Raw genomic sequence first — 23,223 nt, forward strand, 5'->3', positions numbered from 1 at the left:
ACAACAGCCATAATATAAACTGGAAAACCTATATGTGGAGTGAAAGCAATCAGTTGAAGCTTTATACAAACATTTATACAACTATTCCTAGGCCTGAAATATTATTGGAAGATTTTACAGTGTTGCACATAAAAAATCCTGTGTGTTAAAGTTGTAAAAGACACTGGATCCTCATTCATGGTAGAAAGTTCCAAGATGGTAGGAATTCTTTATGTTGATTTTAAATTGGGAGCTAGTGGGATCAATTCAAAATGGAACCAGTAAGGTTTATTTATAAATCATAGGTAAAAGTTGATTCCAATATCCAATCCAATTTGGGTAAAACTTGGGTAATTCTTGAAAACATTTATATACAGACCCCTAACCCCAACCTATAAGCACAGTCATAATAGCAATGAAGCTAATCGGTTATCATTAACTCACCAGAGAAAATCCCTTTTGCTAGACACTCCTTGATACGATTGCTCCTTCTGACATGAAAAGCCCTGGTGATTTCTTGGTTCATGAAAGCCTCTCGATTTAGAATGTTAGCCACCATCATGCGCAAGTCAAACACCTCCAACAGTTCTGCAATGTGGGCAACTTCCATCAGCTCTGGTTCCCTTTCATCCAGTCGCCCAGTGTATAAATATTTAAGCACTGCTCTGAATGGTCCAGATCTTACTGAGCTGTCCATCTTTACAACAGTCACTCTTCTGACCCTGTAGCCAGGTGGTTCTTCCAGAACTCCACTCCTTATGCTCTCAAAGGCCCTGCTCCATCCTGATAAGTCTCTGTCACCTTCCCTACCCAATGTACCATCACTGGCCGAGGTTCTCATTCCACCTCCCTCTGTTTCCCCAGAAGCCTCACAAGCATCAAAACTGGAGGCACGAAGAAGGGGGTCCCTGGCTTGGGCAGGTGGGTCTCCATCTTCCATGAGAAAAAGGTCACAAAATTTGGAGGAAGCAGTGGAGAGGTAAATGCGGTGGGCATAGATACGAATCCTTTCTTGGACGACCAGCACCACATCAGCACAAGATGCCTCTTCCAAAAGATGCCCAGGATGATCCTCACTTTGTGCTGGGGGATCAGGCACAACAATGACAGGAGGTGGAGGCCGAGGAGGAAGAAAAGGGGCCTGTGGTAGAGGTTTACGCACACTTCTCAAATGTGACTTCCAAAATTGTAAATGACGACGAGAGATAAGTGCTGAGCGGATGGCATTATCAAAAACCTCCTTGATGCCACACTGTGCAACCACGCTAGTTTCATAGTATGGAATTCCCAGCTCTTTGGCTACCTCTCGTCCTTTCTCAGGTGGAAGAATCTCCTGAGGGCGGATTGGCCTGTTACAGAAAATAAATAGTTATCAAAACTTGTAAACTATAAATCAGTTTAAATTAGTAAGATGACACACTTATTTAGGTAGCACTGAAGCTATTGGCTTAGCGTTACAACTGGGCAAGCCAGAAGGAAAAATCAGCAATAGAATCTTGAATGTTGTTTCACTACAGGTTTTCTTTGGAATGGCAATTTTGAGCTTTAGTTGGATATAACAGATTCACTTTAAATCTGAACGTTTAGATTGAGTGGTATTCAAGCCATGATCATTATACCTGCACGGAGGACAATGGACACCTCCAAGTGGTGATCCAAGTGAATTTTATTGGTTCAAATATATATTTAAAACCGCCAGAGAAAAGTAACCCAAGAATGGTGATAACATGAAAAGAATATTTTTAAATTTACCTACAAAGAAATCAGCAAAATGTTGGATGCTGTAGGCCCAAAACTGATGTCAATTAACAGAAACAGGCAGGCTGGGAGGCACAACTGCATGGGAACACACAGGTAGACTACAGGAGTCTACAGGGCACAAGTAGGCATACCAATGCTACCCAGGTAGAGCATAATGAGTTGAGATGAATCAGGAAGATCATTCAATATTTTTTTGTTGGTACGTAAAATCTGCAGTTAACTTGTTTCTCACACTTTTAACTCACACGCTAACCCTCCCCACAACCCTCACATTATACCCTCCTGTAACCTGCCCACCTACCTTCCTTGAAATATGCATACCCATATATCTCACTTTATGTAACCTTAAGTTACCCTCCTCTAATATGAGGAATCATTTGCCTAGTGTTTGACTAGAGAGCTGTCAGAGCTTCCTTTCCTTGCTATTAGGGAACTAAACAGTGCACTGCAGAACCAAGGTAAGGTATGTGCTGATAGGGACTCTTTGTTTGCCCTCGATGTGATTCACTGCAAACCCAACTATCCCAGCCTGGGATTAATGGTATATAAAACTGCAGAATTAGAGACATATACACACCTGGCTAAAGGGCGACGGGCACGGTTAACAGCTTCCAAATCAGCATAGCGCAGGTCCAACTGACAACCAACCAAAATTACAGGGGCACGAGGGCAGAAGTGCTTTATTTCTGGGTACCACATAGTTTGTACATGCTGGAGGGAATTTGGATTTGCAATCGAGAAACACAGAACAACCACATCTGACCTAAAAGAGGGAGATAGGTGGAAAAGTTTAAATAGGAGATACAGTTAAACAGAAGGCACAGAAATAATCATATTTAAAGGTCTGGTATTTCAGGATTGGGTGGCAAAGATGTCAGTCTCTTCTGGATTGCCCAATTATTTATTTCACGTTCCTGATAGAAGCCAAAGAAAATGTTTTTACACCATAAGCAGGAGGCTATGTAAGTAGAAAACACAATATATTGTAAGAAAGATATCTTAACTAATTAAAAAAGACAACACTGCAAGCTTCCAGTGATCTAGTCTCCTGCTTCTGCCAAATTATTATGCCCGAAGAAGGGGACTCGTTCCATGAAAGCATTAATCAACTTTTGCAATTAGCCATTAAAATGTATTATTTTTACAAAATTCCTGGGAATCCTTAAGGGGAGTTGTAAATCATTATCAGGCCTTGTGCTGGTTCAGCAATAGGGTAGAACTTGGCTATCTCATCACTGTGGTGCCCAAGAGATCCAGGAGCACATGACTGCACTTGAAAGCAACCAGGAAACCCAAACCTCAAACATCAAATTTGGATGGAGTTTTTTTCTTTTAAAAAGGAAAATTAAATAATTAAGGAAGAATATGGAAAAATAAATCCTCGATTAGAGTAATACTTCATAAAGCAGATGTAGATGTTCATGAGGCTCCTTCTGCTGCCTGGAGGGCTATGTACTGTAAAATCTTCCTAATGCACACATATTGTACCTTTCCTGCTAGTTATATATTAATGAGCTGCTTTTAATGTTTTCTCTAATAAAAGGTGGTTTATAAATAAAGGAATAAGTAACTGGTACACACATACCAAACCTGTAAATAAATATTTCACATGGAATGTCCAAGAAAACAGTTAAATACACAGATGGGATGCAAATATGGTAGCTGTTTAACCTGTCAAAGGAATTGTATATTTGTTTATCCGGTTCTGAGATATACAAAGTCTTGCCACACAGCACAGTTTTGTTTTGAAGGATTGAAGACCCGATTTTTGTCTACTGCAGTTTGGTAAGATTTATAAGTTTCCATGCCCTAACTGGATGGCCTGACAGTAAAAGGAAAACCAGCAAACTGATGAGCTCATCATTTTATTATTTCTTCTATTAGCATATTTCTCCTTAGCCTACAGCATATTTGTATAGCTTCTTGTACTGCTTTCTCCCTCTTCAAGTCTAAGCCATGAGTACAGGGATAACAAAAGGCTTATTCCAAGACAAAATACCTACATTGTTTGTTTTTACACTGGATACATTTAATAATGAATTAATAGGTACAGAATTGAATTCCTTTGCATTTTTTTACATCTGCTTGGAGTTTAACATTGCAGTAAGCAGTGACAGAACACTCTTTTGCTTCAAAAAGAAAAATCCAGAACTTGGCTCCTGCAAAAGACGCTAAAAACCTGAATCTCTTGCACTTAATTCAAACAGTGATGTGTTCAAGAAGTGCAGCCTCCTATACAAACACCTGCAGTGGACCATGTTGGTATAAATAGGTCTTTACAAAGAGATCAGTTGCTTTTTTATACATCCACATATAGGGGAAGCAAATAGTGACATTTAAACACAATTTTTATGTTTGTTTTTTTTTTTGGACACCTAATATCTAAAACTGTGGTTGCATAATAATCAGTCTAAGCAGTTGTCACATGGCTGTTTTTTTAGCACATGGGTTATTTAGATATTTGGCTTGCATGAAAAAAATGTGTGCATATGAACATAATCTGCACCCATTCCCACTCCTGGTTTGTTTTGGATTATCCCTCCCCTTCCTCTGGTAATGGGGATGAATCCAAAATGAACAGAGAAGAGTAGGGATGCATGGAGATTCTTTGCTGCACACACCTCAACTGAGAAAATGCAAATCTTTTTTATTTCTTCATGGGCACATGTGGCCAGATCTGCCCAAGCGGTCATTCCATGTGATATATTGGAATTATTAGACATACAAAAAACTTATTCTTTAAAGTATTGTAAACTCATAAAAACCAAACAAACAGAATGCAGATCAGTGAAAGATGGATCTTTCTCGTTGGCTTCCCTAGCTCATTAAACCAAGCACGGAAGTCCTACCTTCCATAAGCAAACCGCCGGTCCTTATGATGGTCTCCAAATGTGTCCCAAAGCCTGAGGGACACACTGACGTCATCGACCACATCCCGGGAGCGTTCCAATACCTAGACCAAAAAAAAAAAAAAACATTTATAAGACAGAAAAAAAAGAGGAATTAAATTTGTCACCTATACCCAGAATCCTGAACATGGTCGTGCACAGGCACAAAATCCTCACCTCTTGGCATACACGATACTGGTCTATGGCCCACACAGTTGGCACATGTGTAGCAAGAAGCTGATATTGAGTCAATGTGGCATTGCATGCCCTTGCACAGATGAGGCGTGTTTTTCCAACGGCATTGTCTCCAACTACTACACACTTTATCGTCTCAACATTGGGACGCTCATAATCCATATCAGTGTCCAACAACTGGGATCTACACAAGAGAAAACAAAAAAAAGAAACATTGAGGTAAGGGCGAAGAGAACTGAAATGTCACAATTATACATTACATGGGAAAGTAACATCCACTACTACTACTACAAAATCTGAATACACAGTGCCACACGAATGTTGGGAATCTAAATCAACTATCTACATGTAGTGATTGAAATAGACAACAATTTATTTTTTTTTGATTTAATGGAAATAGAGATGAACTCTAAAAAGGAGAGGCAAATCAAAAAGCAAAGCAGATTTATTTATTATTAATATTTAGTTTCACAATGTAAGAACTGCACTAAGGTCGAAGTGCAGAAACAAAAAAAAAAAACCACTATATATTTACTGATAATATTCAAGTAAACTCTGATTGGTGGCTATGGTCTTCTGTACATTGCTCCTTGTGCTAAATCTTAAGGTGATATGCAATTGGAATTCAACATCCTCTTTATTCATGTAGAAGTCTATCGGTAAGTCTATCTTATAGGCTACTGGAAGCAACATTTCTCCCTTTCATCATTTTTAAAAAAATTCCTTGGAAAAGGCCTTGGAAAGGAAGACAAATCCTCCAGTCTTTCTTATGTCACAAACAAGCTGTCACAAACAGCTTATATTCCACTCAGTTTGGCCTTGTCATGTACATTGCTGTCATGATGATATCACTAGAGGATCTTCTCCATAAGTTTCAAATAAGAAGGCCGAAGTTTTATGCACATTTACTCCTCAAAATGGCATTGACCTTATTTATCATAATGTCTGAGAGCCATCTCACCTAGAAGGGCAATTGACTTTCCTGTGTGAGCTTTAGGTCCAGTATATTTGCATTCATTATTTGTCATTAGATCATTACTTGATGATCAGAGGATGTGATCTTTGTCCTCCAAGTTTACATTTCCCACTGACATGACAGCAGGTCTCATTATTATTTTATAGGGCAGACACCTGCAACCTGCAGGCCAAAAAAAACAGGCAGCAATATCTGTGAGAAATGGCAGAGAGAGACTAAAACTGCATACACAGGTGCAATAAGTATCGTTGGAAACGAACGACTAACGACCATTTGTCCAATAATCGGGATTGTTGCTGGAAACGAACGACTGTCCCGGCAGGTCTGATTTGGGCTACCCTAGACAGACAAGCAATGAAGTTCAGGCTAACAGGTACCTATCAGCTTACAAATTTATTGGTCCAGGAAAACACATATTTGGTAAAATGTTTGTGGATATCCGACCATCACACCAGATGCATAGACATGGTTTGATGAGCTCAAATGGCCCATGCACAAAGCTCAGCTTTCCTGAACACCTTTGGGATAAGTTGGAACATCAGTAGTGAGCCAGGTTTTCTTATCCAACATCATTACTTGACCTCACAAGTGCTCTTTTGGGTGAATGGGAACAGACACACTCTAAATTGAGTAAAACTCTTAAGGCAAGATATTTGGAGCAAAGGATATTATAGGTGAAAAATGAGGGCAATTTCATATAGATTTGCAGTAAGATGTACAACAAGTGTTATAGTCATTCGGAAATAGGTGTGAAATACTTTGGTCAATGGAACTTTCATATCTCCATTGTTTTGAGGCCATTTAGACCATAATGGAGACCTTTTTATTGGCTTTGCTAAAATAAACCTGCAAGTTATATTCCAACAGCCACTAATCCATGTACCCTGCTTTGATAGATGGATTGATTCTACTGTGATCATCACAACTAATATCTTCCAAACTTTGACACCGAGTAAACTCAATGGATGGAGAACTCCAGCCAGTGTAGTAACCTGCAAAGTCTGACAAATAATGAATGCAGTAGCACTGTTGGGTGTTGTAAGAGTAACATATTACTAATATGTTACCATACCAAAGATCAGAATAATATTTATGGATGGGGTTTCATCTATGCCTACTGGCCCAATACTGGAACTTCTTCCACAATACTGGGCAAATAACAGCATGAAGTCTTACAAATCTTAATCAGACCCACATTTTAAGCAAACACAATCCCTTACATGTCAAACCAATTAAAATTTTAAACTCATAAAAATTTAGGCTGCCATTGCTGAGATCTATATTTTTAAAATGATTAATTATTTAATTATGATGAAGATCCAAATGTTTCAATACTTCTGACAGTTCTCTAACTTTACTGGCCGTCAAGCTGTTCTAGGTTGGTAACCCAAAAAAAGTATTATAATTATAGAAAGCCAAGGAAGACTTATAGTATACTTAAACAGAATTCAGCAAAGATCTGTATTCTTTTACAATTTCAGTACAGATTTCCTTTAAAGTTTTTTATTTTATGCACAATATTGCAATATCCTAAATAGGACAATAATAAAAAGACTGCAGCGTGTATAAGACGATGAGTGGTGCTACAACCCAATTATGGAAAAACCAGGTCATAACACACTTTGAAGTGCCATATCTCCAAGGCAAGAAGCCATCTTAAAATTAATCTTTGATTATTCTTTAACCGGCAGTCAGACATTCCTGGAAATCAGGAGGTCGGAAGACCAGAGATCAAAGTTCATTTGCGCACAAAACAAAATCCTACCAGGAAAATAAATAACAAAGTGCATATGTAAAATACAGTATAAACACAAATATAGAAACACACAGGCGGATGATACCCCACAAGTAAAAATAAGCCCCAATTCTGCAACTATCAACATACTACCAAGCGCAATCACACACAGCTTATACTACACACGAACAGGCCTTGTTACATACATCGCCGCCATGATGAGATCACTGGAGCATCTTCTCTTCCGTAGGTTTCAAATTGGAAGGCCGAGGCTATGTGTACAGGTGTCTAGCTACAAATTTGCATTCTAACTCTATGCCGTGTGTGTGTTTTATCTCCATCTATACCCATAAATGTGTGTGTGCCCTCCTCTACGTGGGTTAGTCATGTCCCATGGGCATATGTGTCCTTTTTAGCACCGATCCTAATGTGTGCATGAATTTGTATTATTGGTGCTAAAATTGGCTTCTCTCGTGTTCAGACTGATTTATGTTAATGTGTGATTGTATGTGTACCTGTGTGTGCAATGTGATTGAGCATAGCTGTGTCTCTGTATCGCCAGTGTTCTTCAGTCACAGATGCTGTGTGTGTTGCATGGATGGAGATCAGTATGTCCTTTTCAGTGTTGCTGCCTGTGTACCAACGCATATAGCAGCCTGTGTGATCCTGAATGTGGATCTCTAGCAGTGATGGTTGCCGGTTGCGACTCCTGGTTTTCAGCACAGAGGTGTGTGTGTGTTTCATATGAGAGGGAGGAATAATTTTTAGCTGGGTGTAAGTCTTGAGCACCGCCTGCAGGTCCTATTGCATAAATACAAGCATTGGAGAATGCAGATGCAGCAGCTGCGGAATATACTGCATTCACCAAAGCCTGGAGCAGATTGTTAACAAGACATTTGGTTGCATGATTATTCTTAGCTGAAAATCCTAAAATGTCCTAAACCTCAAGCAACCATTGTGTGGTAATTCTGCACTGTTTATAATATATATTTGTTTTATCAGGGTAAATAAACCTTGGTATTATGTAAACCTTTTTTTTTTAAAGTGGATATGAATACACAAACATTCAGTGGTTGCTTGATTATGTCATTGCAAATAAATAAGCAATGAATCATTTGGCTGCAACCCAATATTTTAACACTTACAAATGTAGTCAATGGGTTTAGTTGTTTTGGCTCAACATTAGTTTATAAATATATACTAAATATAAAGGGGTTAATGTGCAGACTAATGGGGTTCATTAGTATTATTAATATTACACAGCATTTATATAGCGCCGACATATTACACAGCACTGTACAAAGTCCGTAGTTATGTCACTAACTGTCCCTCAAAGGAGCTCACAATCTAATGTCCCACCATAGTCATAAGTCATTACCACAGTCTAAGGGCAATTTTGAGGGGAAGCCAGTTAACCTAACTGCATGTTTTTGGGATGCGGGAGGAAACCTACGCAAACACGGGAAGAACCTGCAAACTCCATGCAGATGGTGTCCAGTGATAGTGCACTGCAAAGGCCAGAGTGCTAACTTCTGAACCACCGTGCTGATCAAAGTCAGTATTGGCCTGTATTGTGAATATATGGATATGGAGAAGCATCACTTCTTCTGTACAACAAGTATAATTCTTGGTATCCGATGTTATATACTGTGCACATGGACACTGCATAGTGCAACAGCAGTGCTAGTCCTTTGGAGGCCCTGCAGTCTTGCCAATACTCATCATTAGATATTTGTGATTGTGTGTCTAGGGGGCAGGGAAAAAGGTCACTCCAAAACACTACTTTTACAATAAAGTTTATGGTTTTATTTAATTTCTGCTGGTTAACCAGGGAATCATGAGAATCTAAGCTAGGCTGAAGCCACCATGTCTTTCCCTGCAGGCTTCCCTGCGGTGGTGGATTGATCAAGAAAAGCCACCCAAAAAAAGATGATGAAATGAGTAGACCATCTATAAATGTATTTTCTGAAAGGTGTAGGTGTCTCTAAATGTATAAAATAAATCACATGAGCATCATGTCATATTATGTAATGTTACATCATTATTTTACAACATACGTTGGTAAACCACTAAAATATGTCACCACCCTAAGAAGACAATAATATAATCCGATATGATTCCATTTCTGGAATCCTAAAGAGGTCAGATATAAACATAATTTCTATTATGTTTTAAAAGAAGCCATGCACTTTGGGTATTGTACAACAATGCCAATCTGACTCTTAATCCTTGGATAGAAAAAGGCTGTATCCCCTCTGGCATAAAGGATGTAATATTGTTACAGGGTGACATTCAGTCACGTAATGTTATCACTATAGGATTATGTGTGCCTTTGTACTAAGCTACATTTGAATGACAGGAAAGATCGTTGTCTCAATAATTTTCATGGGTGACCTGGAAATGTCACAATTTTGTACAGTGGGGTAGGTCTACACTTTAGATCTGCATTCAGAAAGCCTTTGGCAATATAAGTTCTGTCCACTCATCAACCCAACAGAGAAAAGTTATACATTATAATGATGTATTTGTTCATGATCCGGGTGTTGATTAACATGCAGATAACCAGGCCTCAGATATGGTATATGATGACATTTACAAAGAATGTGTTTGCACAGTAGAACCATATGTTCTTCAAATGCAAACTTTAGGGCAACCTTTCGAAACCTTTTAGAACCCTTATTTTAGGTTTGCCAGTGGAAAGAATGCCTCCCTGCAGAAGTGGTTAGAATACCATCCTAATAGACAACTAAAACACATCACTGAAGTGATGCAGCTGGCAAAGTGGTGTTGGTCCTCGAACTTTGCAGGCATTATCAAATCGGAGATCATTCAGCCACAGTTTGGAGAACCCCTAGAAACCTCTAGAAGACCCCTGGCTGAGAATGGTTGCTCCAAGGCCTTGATCACAGTACTTAGAATACACATGGGGGGAACCAAACTCCAAAAAATACAGTTTTACCCCACCTTTGTCATCCATTGCTGTCTATGGTGACCAAAGACCAGAGCAAGACTTCCAACACTGGAGCCTGAAGGTACAAACTCTTTGGAACTCCCGAGTGCTAGGATTGTCAACATTCTTTCCTACCTTAAGATATTCTGATAGTTTGTCTCCTGTATCTATGATGGGAAGGTCAGGGACTATACAGTGAAGTTCCTCTTCTGTGCCACCCACAAGAACAACCCTACTGTACTTGATGGGCAATCCAGCACTGCCATTTAGGTTTTATACAGACGTGTTTCCCCCAGATTTTATGTAAAATTTCATGGCTGTGACAAACCCTAGGTGGGCATTAAACATACACAGTTGGCTTGTAAAATGATATTTTTTCATCTAAAGACATATTAAAGAGAATAGTAAACCAAAGGAAGCCATTTTTTAAAAAATATACGAAAAAAGAAAAAAATAGAACAACAACATTTATTTTAAACAGGAAGGATTTTTTCCCCTGTTGGGAGCAAATTGTACCAGGGTTTTTTTTGCCTTCCTCTGGATCAACTATTTAGGGTTTTTTATCTGGGATATGTTTATTTTGCTAGTGGTTAAACTTGTCTTTTTTCAACCCGACTAACTATGTAAATTTACACACAAGAGGAAAAAAATGTATATATTGTTACCCAACCCCATTTGTATTAGCTAAAAAAAGTTTCCCTTTTTCCAGGCCTTTCTTGATTTACACCCGATGATCCTGCCACACTACCGGTCCTTACTATACTTGATGCACTGAATCTAAGGAGGAGCCGTGTAATCAATTCTTCCTTAATAGCACATATGTAGTTCACAAAGGTGAACTGGGCGAGGCTGACAACTATTATTATACTTTATTTATAAAGTGCCAACACATTAGGTAGGGCTCTACAATAAATAGTGGTTGCAGATGACATACATAATAAACAAGTACCAACAGTGACATAGCAAGAGGACCCTGCTCAACAAAAGATCCTGCCATTATTTCCAGCAGAAGACCAACAACGCTAAGACACTTCCCTACAAGTAGCAGCGGTGGTGTCAGCCTGCCATATGAACTTCTTACCATAAAGGCCATAAATACACCAAATCATCATATCTGGCATTCTTGATGTGTTTTTTTTATTGGGATTGTTTTTATTCTCAGGGGAGGTTGGTGTCAGTGGTGTAGTTCCTAGGGGTGTCACCAGACTCTGTGATTAATGGAGGACCTTTTTCCTAGGGATGGGGTGAGTGTACTAGAGCAAAAATGCCCAGCTTCACTAAGAAATCAAAAAAACATCTGGCGATGCTCAGTGTAGGATTTGAAGAGAGGGGGTATCATACATTTTGGGTAGATCATACACCCAAAGCCACCCTCCTATGATGCCAGTTGTGCTTGGAGTGCCTACAATATTTTGGCTTTCAATAGTAAATTAGTTCCTGTAGAATCAAGATTTAATATTAGGGAAAATCCTGATTAAAAGTCTGTTCCTTACTAATAAGCTATTATTATTGCAGATTGGGGTAGTGCCATTTGATAGCGGGTGGGGCCTAGTCTTGAATTGCAAAGAAGTCAAGTCAATGGCCCTGATTTACTAAAGCTCTCCAAGGCTGGAGAGAATACACTTTGATCAATGAAGCTGGGTGATCCAGAAAACCTGGAATGGATTCCTTAAAATCATTTGCTATTTGCTAGCAAAACTTTTGAATCCTGGACTAGATCCATTCCAGGTTTGCTGGATCACCCAGCTTCACTAAACAAAGTGTATTCTCTTCAGCCTTGGAGAGCTTTAATAAATCAGGGCCAATGTGTACAGTAAGGGCCTAGAATTCTAAGGGCTCCACAGCACACAGACATCTACAGTGCCCGCACTGCTTTCCTTTTCAGACCAGATGAGGCTCAACATTATCCTTCAAAACAAAAAAGATGCCTATGGCTGTTTTGGTAAATGTGGATTATGGGAAATGGACAACGGCCAAACAACATAGGAAAACTACCAGCTCTAAAAGTCGGCAATGAAAGTGAAAAGCTGCAGACGGCACTGCCATGATCTGCAAGGTGTGACTTTACAGCGTAACAATTGGATCATATGAGGCAGCCCGAGGCAGCATATTGTAGAAACAATAAACCAGCACAATTTAGTAATTATTTAGTCAATGTGTGCCTATTTCTGGTTTTTGGGGATAGTGCCTCGTGACATAATCCTTCCCAAACTTGGCATTTTGCTCAAGAAAACAATAAGGCATAAGAGAGCAATATTGATGTGCATAGAGCAGCAACTAATAGCAACCAAAAATCATGCATTGGCCCCGTCGGTACATACTGTTGGTGCTAATGTGCTGCTAATGGAAGAATCCTAAAAGTAGAGTAAACCTAATTAGATGTACAAAAGATACTGGAGCCTTTGCTGACCAGTCTCTTGACTGCTGTGGGGATGAAACAAAAAAGAAAACCAAAGAACGGTACAAAATATCGAAAGAGTGTGGGAGGCATGGATTATCCACAAATCCAAATATATACACACATACATACTCATATTACCAACATTTCAGTCTTCAGATAATGGAACACAATAGGAAAAGAATAGTATTAGGTTTAGGTGGAAATGTATATTTTGTATCTGTATTTTTGTATATTTTTGCACTGAAAGTTAAAGAACTCCATCTCCCCATATAACCTCCCTCTCATTCATCAAGCCCCACTAAGATCTAATTCCTTTGTTTTAAATACCCTTTACATACTGTAGTGGTATAAGACACCCGTTGCCAAATTCGGAGGATAATTGGCATCATCAATTTCTCCTGGAAAAGGTAATAAAATTGCTGCAGACTTGCAACTTTTTCTTTAGGATCCAGGCCCGGAGTGTTCTGGAGGGAATGGGAGGACCAGGCACTCCTTTCCTTGCCAGAAATTCAGAATGGCTCTGGAGCACCTGGCCAATGATAATAAAAGGGCACCTGTCTTCAGGACAATGGGGAGTTGAAGCCTGAGGCCAGGTGGACAGGCTTGGGTTACACCTGTATGCTGGGAGAGTCCAGGGGGTCTCCCAATGTTTAGGTCAGTGGGACCAACAGCTCTGAAAAGGCTAAAATTTGTGTTTTTCTCCTAATGCTGTAATGACACTGATCCCCTGCGAAAGAAAACCCTGGAAGTAGCTTTGCATTGGAGTTTTTTTGGAATAAAAATGGGCAGAGGGCTCTACAATTGAGCTGGAGCCTGAAATACCTCTTTGCAGCCAGTGTATTTAATGCTGTTCCCTCACAATACCTATTTTTCTGTTATCCCTAGACCGAGCAGTTCCCTCATAATAACATATTGGTCCAGAAACCCAACATTTATGATGATGCCTGTCCAGGAGGAGGGCCCATGACCCTTCCGTGCCCACAGGAAATGGGATGGTGCTAACAAGAAGATAGAAAAAATGTACTGCTGGGCACAGCTTTGGATTTAAAATGAATAAAGCATCAAAAATAACCTTTTATAGATGAAAGCTAGCATTGTTTTAAAAATCCTTAAACTTTTCCAATATCAAAATTGATCTGCAAAGGAGCATTCACTGACCGACCTGCTGGTTGCTATGGTGATGATATTTATACGCATTGATGACAGGAAGCATTCATTTACATTCAATCAATAAATTCAGGCAGGTTGTGGAACTAATTACACTTTACAAAATGGTTAAAATAAAATTATTTTATGTCAAATCTAAACTAATAAAACATGCGGTGTGGGTTAGTCATGCAGCAAAGCTTCCCACGTGTTACAATCTGACTTGTTACAAAACAACCTAAACCAGCAGATCCACAAGGCTAAAAAGGTTCAGATTTAGGCTGTGAACACACATGCAATTTTCAATGTTGGAAACCATCTTTCATGATCATTTCCAGCGACAAAAGAGTGACATATGAATGAACAAGCACTGTACACACAGCACCATTCTGTTCTATGAAGAGTGGAGGGGGGAGGACGAGCAAGTGGCACTCCGCTGTGCTCTTCTCCATTGACATGTACGGCGGTCATTCTCTCGTACACATGTCCGATTCTTGCCCAGACTAGCATGACTGTCATATATATTGGACAAGAAAAATCTTACGTGTATACCTAGTCTTAATTTGTGGTGGGTTTTCAGGAAAATCATAAAAGAACAAAAAAATAAGAAAAGCAGAAATCAGGAAATGCATTAGATACACCTGGGCTCTATTTAAAAAAAAAAACAGGGAATCTGACATTACCTTAAACATTCCCCTTGGGAATCTTTAAGTTAAATGTGTTACATTGGCTGTAATTGTTAGATTCTCTGTTTTATAAATAGAGGCCTTGGAATAGTACATTTATACATTTATTGAAGCAACAGTTTTACATAACCAGTCATTATGGAGGTAAATTATCTCCTTGTTAACAAGCAGTGAATGTGTATAAATATAGAATGAATGCTTGGGTGAACACAGGCTCTCAAGGCACAATAGGGATGAATAAAGTCTACAATGGCCTGCAGCTGCTGAGTGTCAATCACACATCACTATGACCACAGACTGGTTGATTAAATAAATCTTGTGATCACAAATGTGTACCTACCCCTAAAGCTAAAGGTTATGAAAACAATAAAAAACATATCTGCAAGCATGTGAGGCAATAATTTACAGAAGGCTGGCTCTAAAGTTATTTCAGTTGCTGAGACTTCACCTTGAAAACCACATAATGCATTCTTTAAAAATAAGCCTAGAGAGATTTTTCAGTCTTATAGATGGCTGGTGCTGGACTGGTTGGAAGAAATAGAAACCCAAACAAATCCTTTGCCTTTCTTACAGAATGGAGGAACCAGTGCTGACTACACCAATACAAAGCAAGATGTAGCAAGACCATATCGTAGCAATGTCTTTCAGCCATTTTATTTCACTGATTACTGCTGCATCTGTCCCCTAAACGGAGTATCCCAAACTGCCCAAAGCTGAATCCGAACAGCAACACTAAGACATGCTCTGGCTTTTTGTAGGTACTTCTATTGGGTCATGTGGTCGTCATTTGCTTTCCACTCTTCCCCACGTCCTTCCCCTTTGACTTACAACTGAACGGGCATTATTGATTATTGTTTGATCTATATATTGACTGAACATCTATCAAAAGTGCCCTAGTTATTAACAGAATTTTGTTAGGTTCAATGTATTTATCAAATCTAAGGAGAAGGTTTTCCTACAGCTATTCTCTCCTATATTCTCACCCATATTACCTGTAAACCTATTTAAATATTAATGCAATAACTACAATTACAAGAAAAGAACAAAGCTAAAATCCCAAAGGAATTTTGATTTAGGCAGTCTAACCCTTTAATAAGGCCATGTTCAATTTACTGTAACTCCTAGCAGACAATCCAAAATCTTTTATTACCAGGGCTACACAAAAGTGTTAAAAGCTGGCGTTTAATTGGATGTTGTGGGTTGTGCATTACAGATCTTTTCACAATAATGTTATATAAAGTCTATGTTTTTGCTGCATATGCAACCTAGAAAAGAGTTATGCTTCTGATTACACACAGAAATTAGATCAGTGGCACATCTTGTAAAAGGTTTTTAATCCAGTTACAGACTGGGTACTACATATCACATTTCATCCAACAACACAACTGTGCCAAAAGTTTCTGTAAGTAATGTGAATCTGTGCTATAAAAAGAACATCCACTGGTTTCAGCACAAGCCAACAAGGTTTAAGTTGTTGGAACAAAGGCAGCACATATTGCATATATAACATAAACCTGCAGTCCTACATACTGGCCCAACCTCAGCACTACATATACAGCACTTTATGGGCCAACCTGTGCTGTGAAATGGGTAGGGATATAAAATGAAAGGTCTAGATATGAATAGGTGGTTCTGATTTGATGGTGACATTCTAATTTGAAGGGTAGGAACTGATGTAAGGGAGTTGGGTATGGTTTTGTGAAGAGAGGAATTCTGATGCAAAGATTCTCTTCTCATGTGAAGGGGGAAGGGGTCCTGATGTGAAAATGATTGGGTATATTTAAAAATTAGCACTGTAGCTTATAGATCTGTAGCTTTAAGACCATCTGCAGCAGCAGAGCTGCCATGGAACAGGTGGCACACATCCAAACTCTGCATTGGCACCCAAAGATCTGTAGCTATGCCAGAAAACATACAATTAACCTCATAACAAACATAAATTAATAAATCTGAAGCTAGATCATTGGGGTAATGGACAGGGCTATGGGGATTATTTTTGCTAGGTGAATAAAATATTTATTAAAACAAATGGATCCATACAGAGTAACCAACAGTTCTAGCATATTTAGTGATTAGTTCTGCATGGTCCAACAATGCTCCATTCATGTGCATTTGATCCCTGCAAAATTAAACATACAAGAATGTTAATAGATCAGCAGTATCACACATTCTTCTCTAAAGTGGCCATATTAAATGTCTGAAGTCAGTGACAGAGTAGATCCTGTAATATCGTAGGGAAAAGTCAAACTGACTGAGACAAAGCACGATGTTGGTTTAAAATCAATAACTATATTTAGGAATCTGGAGATGGTGGGTTGTGAACAAAGATAGAAAACAATAAAGCCATGATGTTGCAAATTGTTGTTAATATGTACAGGGGACTGGGGCATAGTATTGGTCTCATTTACCAAATGTGTTTTATGCATTTCTTAGCAAAAGTAAATTCCTGGGTATAAAAAAAAAAAATAGTCTTTACGCGTGCCTCTATTGAGAATGAGTGCTTAATTTTTGCTTACAGTTTGCTATTCAGTTCAAATCAAATAAAATATTTAGGACTTAGAACAGTAAATTAATTGTTAACTTGTAATAATATAGAGCACACACATTATGCAGCTCTTTACAAAATTCATAGTCATATCATTACCTGTGCGTCAGAGGGGCTCTAAATTTAATATCCTTACAATAGTTAAATGTCATTACCAGTCTACTGCCAATTTTTAGGGGAAGCCAATTAACCTGCAAAAGCAAGAGCACCAGCCATTAGGCCAACCATGCTGCCCAATGCAATTTGAGTTACCAGCTTGTATTCCAGTGTGACCAGACCCTAAGGCTACATACACACATTCAATAATTGTTGTTGGAAAGGATCTATGTTCTATGTTCTGCTCTATGGAGAAGGCAGGGGGAGAACGATGTTGCGGCACCATGCTACACTCTCTCCCCTTCATTTCATTACAATTGTTCGTTGTTCTTGGACCTGCCAGGATGCCAGGATAGATCCATGAACAACGAGGAAAGTACACATGACATTATCTCGTCCGATATCAGCCCTGGGGCCATAGTACATAGCCTAAGAGAAAAATTGTTTGTTCTGGCTTATGAGACTACTAACTTGCAGATAAATTGTATTTAGGATGTTGATACATACTTTACAAACAATTGTGTGACAGTCTCATACTGTTGCCTCTCCAAATTTGAGTGGTCGTGTATTGAGGTGGCCTATATAAGAATACATTTAGGTACATTTTGTTATTTTTGGTGTCAGAATTGAATTTTCTCCAAAATTGGAAAGCCTTAAACATAGCAGGGGAAAGAGAGTGACACCTTCAAAAGCTTCAGTTTGATATTAGGTTTCACAGCCAACGCTTTCTGATAATTTGGGGCTACAGTTGCTTTAATGATAATAAAAGAATTAAATGTTTTTTTCAATCTGGAACATCTTAGGACGTATGACTACATTCCAAATAATTTTTTGCATTCATTTGCATTAATATCCAAATAACTCCACGTTCCAGGATGCCATGAAAATAAGCCCAGGTATGCTTGGCTTTGCAGATCCAAAGAAGCTTGTATTCTCCAGATTGCCCCGGCCTGTTTTATTGCTTTATTATGTTACATAAATGTAAATTTGCTCCTATTTTTACAGACAGGTGCTCACACCCACCTAGAATTACAATTTGTTCTTCTCCTATTACTTATATGATTATGTGACGAGTGTAGAGTAAGCACATGTATCCAGCTTGGTCTAGAATCCACCAGTCTGCGCCTGTGTGCCACAACCACACTGCAGTGTACAGCACAACAATCAGAAGGCTTGGGACTCAATGACTATTACATGCTGGAGGGGGAGGAGGTGTACCACACCGACAGGGATAGAAGGAGCACAACACAAACTATTTTTCTCCAACTTGATCTTATCATGATTTAGAAGCAGCTGAGTGACATTCTGTTACATGCCAAACTCACAACCTGTTCTTGCTGCCAGTCATTTAACTGTGCTTTCCCCGGGAATCGCCACAAGGTCATTACGTGGTATGTAAACTCATACAAGAGCTTTGTGTGGCCCCATAAATCATTTCCACAAAGAATCATCCAGGAATCTTATCACTCACCTTCCGGTAAAACACGCTGAACACACTATTCACTATTGTATCAACAAGAGATTTTATATACAAGGTGCCAATAATCATTAGATGGCAATCAACTTTCCAAAAATTGTCAAGCATGAAACAAGTCAGCTGTAGGAGAAAGGTAATGCTTTAAGTGATCATTATTACATTTTATGATGGGCATGATTAAGGGCTGTGACGGGGGTGTGTGCTTTTTAATAATCTGTCCTAAATGTGCCAAATGCCCTCTGCACCTCTTGGGTAATATTGGGACAGCATACATAGAAGCCTCCTGAATGCCTCCATACCCTGTCAAATCTTTCAATATTATTATTACACAGTATTTATATAGCGCCAACAAATTACACAGCGTTGTACAAAGTCCATAGTTGTGTCACTAGCTGTCCCTCAAAGGAGCTCACAATCTAATGTCCCTACTGTGGTAATATGTCATTTATACAGTCTAAGGCCAATTATAATTAGAGGGAAACCCACGCAGACAAGAGGAGAACCTGCAAACTCCGTGCAGATAATGTCCTGGCCGATATATTCGAACCTGGGACCTAGCGCTGCAAAGGCAAGAGTGTTATCCTCTGAGCCATTGTACTGCTTCATATTTCATCCCATAATCCATCATTTAAAGAGAAACATTTATTTAATACATCAAAAATTTTGGAATCAAATGGAAAATTGAAGTTGAAGACTTTCATTGTTCATTGATACTGAGTATTTTAGAAAGACGGTAATGTTCCGGAATTTCTGCCTTTTATATTATTCTGACAAAGCATATATATATATATATATATATATATATATCATTTGCAACCCCTTTTTAATGTACAGCGCTGTGTAAAATGTTTGTGCTATAAATACTGTTTATTTACAGTAGGATCTATGTGTGCAGCAGGTTCTGAGATTCATTCAGTACAGAAAAGTTGGTAATATGATTTTACTCTGCTCTTGTTGGTCTCATCACTTACTTGCTTATAAATGGACAGTGAAGGAATCCCAGCATATTAATAAGCTCTTTACTTTCAGTTTTCTCCTTCTTAACAAGTTATAGTCATCCAATGTGCATGCAGAACTCTGAGTGCTGTCCATTCCTCCTCCGAAATTGTATTCTATAGGGGCTGATACCAAGCCAAATTAAAATACTTACATCAATTACATTTAATTACATTCCTTGGTGAGATGTCTGCCATCCTGGCAACTCTGATTCCATAAACCTCTCTTCATTCCCCCCATGTATTTTTCTCATTCTACGGACAATGCTGAGAGTTATTATTGCAGCCACTAAGCCAATGCAAGGATTTGTTTTGCGCCAACTTTTTCTTTAGTATGTATTGTGGTACATCACAAGCAAATGCAGAAGAAATAACATTTTAGGTTAAACTACTGTAGTATACTAGCTCTACTACTGTATACTACAGCAGAATCTTGCTATATATATTATATATATATATATATATATATTGTGGCCCCTGTGCAAGATATATTGTGGCCCTTGTGGGTTTTTGGGAACTTCTATAATTTTCAAGTTGATGCCCATTGGACTAAGAGGACTATGAAGCATGTAGAGGACATCTCAGCATTTCTAACAAGATCAGCAGATACTGTTTACACTTATCATCTATACCAAGCCAAAGGCACCAAAAACCAAATAAGCCACCAACAACTTATAAACCACTTATCTCACAGTGTTATATCTGACTAGGGGGGCCACAATAACACATTTCAGAAGCAGTTGGCACTTCACATTTGATATGGAGTTTGAGTTCAGCAAAATATGGCAACTGCAAGGGTGTTTTTTCTCTGTTTTACTACCTGAGAGGGTCAAACCACTTAAACTAGAAATCCTGTTAAACAACTTACTCGGGAAAAGAACAGGTTCTGGACCTGTATCACAAAGAACATCACAATGAACAGATGGAGCAAACAAAGCAAATCTAATGCTGTACCATAAATGTTGAGGGCACAATGTAGCATCATTGCTCAGGGCACCATTTACCAGTGCAATTACTGGACAGGTAGGATGTGCCAATACTGCTCATGGCAAAGCCTGCCATCATAGCATAGAGGACTTTATACTATTAATGCTTGAGGCAAAATGTGCCAGTGCTCAGGGCAGAATGTAATATTACTACTCAATGTGCCATCACACTGCTCAGGGAGAATATACAATCACTGCTAAAGGCACAATGTACCATCACAGATAAGGACACAATATAATATCACAGCTAAGGGCAAAATGCATCATTACTTCTCAAGAAGAGGTGCCATCACTTCTCAAGGTGGAATGCACTCAGTTCTATTTTTATTCCAGATTAGGTAGAAGGTGCCATCACTGCTTATGGCAAAGGCTACCATTACTGTTCATGGAAGCATGCACCATTACAGCTCAGTGTAGAATATGCTATCACATATAAATGTAGAGTGTGCCATGACAGCTTGGGGTAAAATATATGTTCAAAGCTTAGGGTAAAATGTGCAATTACATATAAAGACAAAATGTACCATGACAGCTCAGCATATTATGTGCCAATGCTGCTTTTGGCAGACTGCCACCTCTACCCAAGGAAATATTCCGTGCTGACGAAACAAAAAAAACATATTACTCAAGTATGTCACCACTTTTTTGGTTAGAATCATTACTGGGTACACCAAAGCTGATTAGGGTAGATTGCACTCTTGATATGTAAGAGAAGAAATGAACCATGGGTACTCAGGGCACAATGTATCATTTAGATAAAGGAAAAAAAAAATATCACCAATGGTCAGGCAAAGTGCAGAATAAATTTTTAGGACAGAAATGTTTTTTTCTGTTTAAGAGATCAGTCCCACATAAAAATCATAAGGTACAGTACTCACTCATCATATTCGAAGTCTGCTAACTCCATCAGCTCTCTCACCCCTTCCTCCATCTTCCAGGAGTCTGAATATAGAACATATCAGAAATTGACATACATACACAAAGCAAATCTTTTCTTCACCTATAAATATGCAATGAGTTTGAGTACATGACATGCTTTACCTGGGGGTTCTAAAACGTCAGAAGATATGGTTGTAGTTATGAGTCTCCTAGTCAGAAATCTGTGCAGACAGGTGTTTGTTTTCAGCGCTCCACAGATGTATACAGGTGTGCATAAGCAGCAGTATGACAGGTGGATTGGGTCTGGAGTTGTATACATCCCCCCTCCTTTCTCCTCCCCTGACGTCATACAGGTACAAGTCACTCACACTGTCCAATGAATGTGGAGGGCGTGAACAGCCCGTATTATAGCTAACCTGATCTGCTACAATCACCGGCATGCAGGTGAAGGCTACATGTCTCAGATCAGCTTTTTCCCCAGCTCCATCAACTCTATGTGACATTTTGGCATGTGTGGTATTAAAAAAAATGAGCAATAAAACATTTTTGACAAAAGGTTACTTATTTCTGTTTAATCCACTTTAAAACTGCAACATTATTGTACTGAATTAGCACTAGCACTCATTGTAGGTAGGGTCATATTTATTAAGCCCACTTTAAAACTAGGATCATTGTTTTAACTTTCACCTTTTCCGTGACACATGGTAACTTTAGGCAATTATAATCTGTCAATAAGATTATGGCTACCAATGCCATACTGATTGCACATTTATTCCTTTATTCCTTGTAACCAGTACCATAAATCATAATCAGTACCCGCGCTAAAACCGATGTACAATATCTTTCAGGCTGCCCTAAGGCCCCCTTGCGATGTCATTTGACATTTTTTTATTATCATTGGAGGGTCCATATGCACAAATATTCAGATTGGAATAACATTAACATAATAGGGAAATTATTGGCTGCCAATAGTGCCTATTGATGGCTTTTATAGGGGTCATTACTTTTGCATTGAACATATCATATCAATCAGAATGTATAAAGTAATATTAAATGTAGAATGCAGGCACTTTTGGTGTAATCAGGTACCTGTCAATGTCTTCAGATCAGTTCTTTGTGTCAGGGGAAGACTTAATAAACTAGATACAGGCTGCGTACAAGATCTCGACTTTCTTCATGGTCAAGATTAGGCTAAACCCCCTCCTGCCATTCAGCTCTCAGATGTCAGTGCCTCTGGAGTCAGCGGGGGCTCTGGTATTTAACCTATTGAAGGTTTAGTGTAATGAGGTGATGGTGGTTAAACACTACAAGTGGAGGCACTATAAAAAGCCTGTGATATTATCCTTCCCTGGCACCATGAACCTATTAGAAGACAAAGGGCAGGTTAATTTTGATGTCACTTTAATTATACCTACACTGCAATTTATTTTTTATTCCAATTTTTGCATAGCTTTCCTGGCTTATGAATTTGCATACAAAAATAGGTCCCCAAATTTTTACAATACAATTATAAAAGCAAACTGCGGCT

At 38.8% G+C, this 23,223-nt stretch overlaps 1 protein-coding gene across 3 annotated transcripts in view; it reads right to left on the reverse strand.

The window, feature by feature from the left end:
* RHOBTB2 (Rho related BTB domain containing 2) overlaps positions 1 to 23,223 on the reverse strand; it is a 51,438-nt gene that overhangs the window by 11,423 nt on the left and 16,792 nt on the right. The window contains exons 1-6 of one of the 3 annotated variants that reach the window (XM_072399817.1): positions 21,858 to 21,965; positions 21,695 to 21,758; positions 4,806 to 5,007; positions 4,590 to 4,693; positions 2,318 to 2,503; positions 424 to 1,328 (exon numbers count right to left, since the gene is read on the reverse strand). In XM_072399817.1, coding sequence (XP_072255918.1) covers positions 424 to 1,328; positions 2,318 to 2,503; positions 4,590 to 4,693; positions 4,806 to 5,007; positions 21,695 to 21,747 — 1,450 coding nt within the window. In that variant the 5' untranslated portion in view covers positions 21,748 to 21,758; positions 21,858 to 21,965. Of the gene's footprint in view, positions 1 to 423; positions 1,329 to 2,317; positions 2,504 to 4,589; positions 4,694 to 4,805; positions 5,008 to 7,740; positions 8,262 to 21,694; positions 21,759 to 21,857; positions 21,966 to 23,223 lie in introns of those variants that run through there. The other 2 variants (XM_072399818.1, XM_072399819.1) reach the window with 2 other exon arrangements.

This window comes from Pyxicephalus adspersus, chromosome 2, assembly GCF_032062135.1.
Source record: "Pyxicephalus adspersus chromosome 2, UCB_Pads_2.0, whole genome shotgun sequence".
Classification (NCBI taxonomy): domain Eukaryota; kingdom Metazoa; phylum Chordata; class Amphibia; order Anura; family Pyxicephalidae; genus Pyxicephalus; species Pyxicephalus adspersus.